Source organism: Nicotiana sylvestris, chromosome 3 (assembly GCF_000393655.2).
Source record: "Nicotiana sylvestris chromosome 3, ASM39365v2, whole genome shotgun sequence".
Lineage (NCBI taxonomy): Eukaryota > Viridiplantae > Streptophyta > Magnoliopsida > Solanales > Solanaceae > Nicotiana > Nicotiana sylvestris.
Genome location: NC_091059.1, coordinates 48,447,538 through 48,451,523, shown reverse-complemented (window position 1 = coordinate 48,451,523; position 3,986 = coordinate 48,447,538). Strand labels below are relative to the sequence as shown.

At 42.0% G+C, this 3,986-nt stretch overlaps 1 protein-coding gene across 1 annotated transcript; it reads left to right on the top strand.

Annotated features, from left to right (window-relative positions):
- The first annotated feature begins 584 nt into the window (after positions 1 to 584).
- On the top strand, positions 585 to 3,053 carry LOC138887321 (uncharacterized). The gene is made up of 4 exons (XM_070169054.1): positions 585 to 842; positions 954 to 2,282; positions 2,595 to 2,681; positions 2,772 to 3,053. Exons 1-4 carry the CDS (start codon positions 585 to 587, stop codon positions 3,051 to 3,053), a joined length of 1,956 nt encoding a protein of 651 aa, XP_070025155.1.
- The last annotated feature ends 933 nt before the right edge of the window (positions 3,054 to 3,986 follow it).

The following is a 3,986-nucleotide window of genomic DNA, read 5'->3' as shown; positions in this document are numbered from 1 at the left end:
GTGTTCCATTTAGCAAATTTTCTATGGCCCTTGCAAAGTTAAAGTGCGTAGTTGCTTTAGGCGCGCTATTTTAATAACTTACCTTCCTAAACTCGGGTGTGCATTTCATGTGACCCAAAGCAAATCTTAAAATATTGAATAAAATAGGTCTAGAATTGCGGGAGTATTTCATGTGGCGCGATCCGAAGATGTGTTTTAAATGACATTCAATCTCCCTTGAAATGATTAAAAGCGGTTAATAAGTTAACAATGCACCATAGGCTCAAACATGTGATTAATTAGATAATTAAGCCGATTATAACAGTTGAGCGATCGTGCTAGAACCACGAAACTCGAGAATGCCTAATACCTTCTCCCAGGTTAACAGAATTACTTACTCGGGTTTCTGGTTCACGGACTGTTAAACAGAGTCCTATTTTCCTCGATTCGGGACCGGTGACTTGGGATACCATAAATTATCCCAAGTGGCGACTCTGATTTCTAATAATAATCCTGTTTCGATTGTCCTTTAATTGGAAAAACTCCCTTGTATTTATACCCTTTACGGGGTGTAGTAAAAAGGAGGTGTGACAACCATCACTAAGATGGTTGCCTTTGTTCAAGGGAACGAAGACAGGTTGAAGGAAGAAGAGCGGCTACGGAGAGAGAAGGAGAGGGAATTCAACAAGAGAGCTAAGTTTGCAGGAAATTTCAACCATGGGGGATCTCAAGCACGAGGCAATCACCAGTTTTTCAAGAAATCAAAATCAGGACCTGCTCCATCTTCAGCTAGTGCACCGGTTCAAAGGTCGAAGTTTAACAAGAAAAACCAGAATTTCAGAACAGCAAACTCGCAGTCACAGGTTAGTGTGGGCTACAGAGTCCCTGGTTACCCTATTTGCAACACGTGTGGTAAGAGGCACCCAGGGTTGTGTCGTTTGGGCACAAATGGTTGCTTTGGGTGCGGTTAGTAGGGCCACTTCTTGATGGATTGTCCATCGGCAAAGCAGAAAAATGGAGGCAATGTAGCTCAGTCCACTAATTCAGTAGCCCATCATAACTCTCAGGCTCAGCAAGGGCGCGGTGCAGCAAAGTCTAATAATGCAGGCGGTGGACGAAAACGCTTGTATGCACTGGCAGACCATCAAGATACAGAGGCTCGTGGAGATGTTGTCACAAGTATGCTAATAATATTCACTTTTGATGTCTATGCTCTTATAGATCTAGTTGGAGAATCAATTATAGCAAGGTGTATCTATAGGGGATGTCCAGTCAAAGTGCATCATCGTCTTACTGCAGTAGACTTAGTAGAATTGGAGATGGTAGACTTCGATGTGATCATAGGCATGGATTGGTTAGAGTCTTGTTATGCCACAATGGGTTGTAGAACCAAAATAGTAAGTTTTGAATTTCCTGGTGAACCAATCTTAGAATGGAAGGGTGATGTAGTAACACCTAGTGGTAGGTTTATTTCCTATCTTAAAGCCAGAAAGATGATCTCCAAGGGATATATCTATCACCTGGTTCGAGTTAAGGATGCAGATGCTCAGATCCCTACTCTCCAGTCGGTACCAATTGTAAATGAGTTTCCAGAAGTGTTTCCCGAAGATCTCCCCGGAATCCCTCCCGATAGAGAGATTGACTTTGGAATTGATCTACTTCCAGGCACTAAGCCAATATCTATTCCACCTTATAGAATGGCTCCAGCAAAGTTGAAAGAGTTAAAGGTCCAGTTGAAAAATCTTCTAGATAAGGGATTTATAAGGCCAAGTATCTCACCTTGGGGCGCACCGGTCTTGTTTGTCCGAAAGAAGGATGGGTCTTTATGTATGTGCATCGACTATCGTCAGTTAAATAAAGTCACCATCAAGAACAAGTACCCTCTTCCCAGAATAGATGACTTATTTGATCAACTTCAGGGTGCCCAGTGTTATTCCAATATTGACCTCAGATCGGGATACCATCAGTTGAAGGTTAAGGAAGTTGATATTCCAAAAATAGATTTTAGGACTCGATATGGGCATTTTGAATTTTTGGTAATGTCATTCAGTTTAACGAATGCACCAGTAGCTTTCATGGACCTTAAGAATAGGGTCTTCAAGCCTTATCTTGATTTGTTCGTTATCGTGTTTATTGATGACATCTTGATTTATTCCTGTAGCGAGATTGACCATGCCAAACATTTCAGAATTGTGTTGCAGACACTACAGGATCACAAGCTATATGCAAAATTTTCTAAGTGTGAATTCTGGTTGAAATCAGTAGCGTTTTTGGGCCATGTCATCTCAGGGGAAGGCGTGAAGGTGGACTCTTAGAAAATAGAGGCAGTGAAGAATTGGCCTAGACCCACCTCCATATCCGATATAAGAAGTTTCTTGGGTCTAGCAGGATATTATAGGCATTTCGTAGAGGGATTTTCTTCTATCTCATCCCCTTTGACTAGATTAACTCATAAGAAAGTCAAGTTTCAATGGTCGGACGCATGCGAGAAAAGTTTTGAGGAGTTAAAGAAGAGATTGACTTCAGCTCCAGTCCTGACACTACCGGAAGGGACCGAATGGTTTGTTGTTTATTGTGATGCTTCAGGGATTGGTCTTGGGTGTGTATTAATGCAGCACGGTAAAGTCATAGCCTACGCGTCGAGACAACTCAAGGCTCACGAGAAGAATTATCCGACTCATAATCTTAAATTAGCAGTTGTGGTATTCGCACTTAAGATCTGGCGCCATTATTTGTATGGGGTACATGTTGACATTTTTACAGATCACAAGAGTCTCTAGTACATCTTCAAGCAAAGAGAATTAAATCTACGTCAAAGAAGGTGGCTCGAATTACTTAAGGATTATGATGTTGATATCATCTATCATCCGGGGAAAGCAAATGTTGTAGCTGATGCTCTCAGTCAGTGTTCTATGGGAAGCTTAGCTCATGTTGAGGCAGACAAGCGAACTATGATGAAGGAAGTCCACCGCTTAGCAAATCTAGGAGTTCGACTTTTGGACTCCGAACATGGTGGCGTTGTTCTCCAGAACAGGGCTGAATCCTCCTTAGTAGCTGAAGTAAAAGAAAAATAATTCAGTGATCCCTACTTATTGCAGCTGAAGGAAGGAATTCACAAACACAAGACTATGACTTTTGAACAAGGGGGAGATGATGGCACTTTGAGATACAGAGGCAGACTATGTGTTCCAGACGTAGATGGGCTCAAAGAGCGGATTATGTCAAAAGCCCACAATTCCAGGTATTCTATTCACCCAGGTTCCACAAAGATGTATCATGATCTTAAGGAGGTTTATTGGTGGAACAATATGAAAAAGAATATAGCAGATTTTGTGGCTAAGTGTCCAAATTGCCAGCAGGTGAAAGTCGAACACCAGAGGCCTGGCGGTTTAACTCAGAATATAGAAATTCCCATTTGGAAATGGGAGATGATAAACATGGACTTCATAACAGGTCTACCTCGCTCGTTCCGGAAGCATGATTCAATTTCGGTGATTGTAGACCGACTTACCAAGTCAGCTCACTTCTTGCCAGTAAAGACTACAGATTCGGCCGAGGATTATGCCAAGTTGTATATCAAAGAAATTGTCCAATTGCATGGGACTCCTTTGTCCATTATCTCAGATCGTGGTGCTCAGTTCACAGCAAGCTTTTGTAAATCCTTTTAGAAGGGATTGGGCACCAGGGTGAACCTCAGCACCACTTTTCATCCTCAGACAGATGGCCAGGCGGAACGCACTATTTAGACTCTTGAGGATATATTGAGGGCATGTGTTATTGATTTTAAAGGTAATTGGGACGATCATCTACCTCTCACTGAGTTGGCTTATAATAATAGTTATCACTCTAGTATTAATTTGGCACCGTATGAAGCTCTATATGGGCGAAGGTGTAGATCACCAATTGGTTGGTTCGAAGTCAGAGAAGCGGAGTTGTTAGGACCCGAGTTGATCTATCAAGCTATGGAGAAAGTCAACTTGATACAAAGGCATTTGAAGACGGCTCAA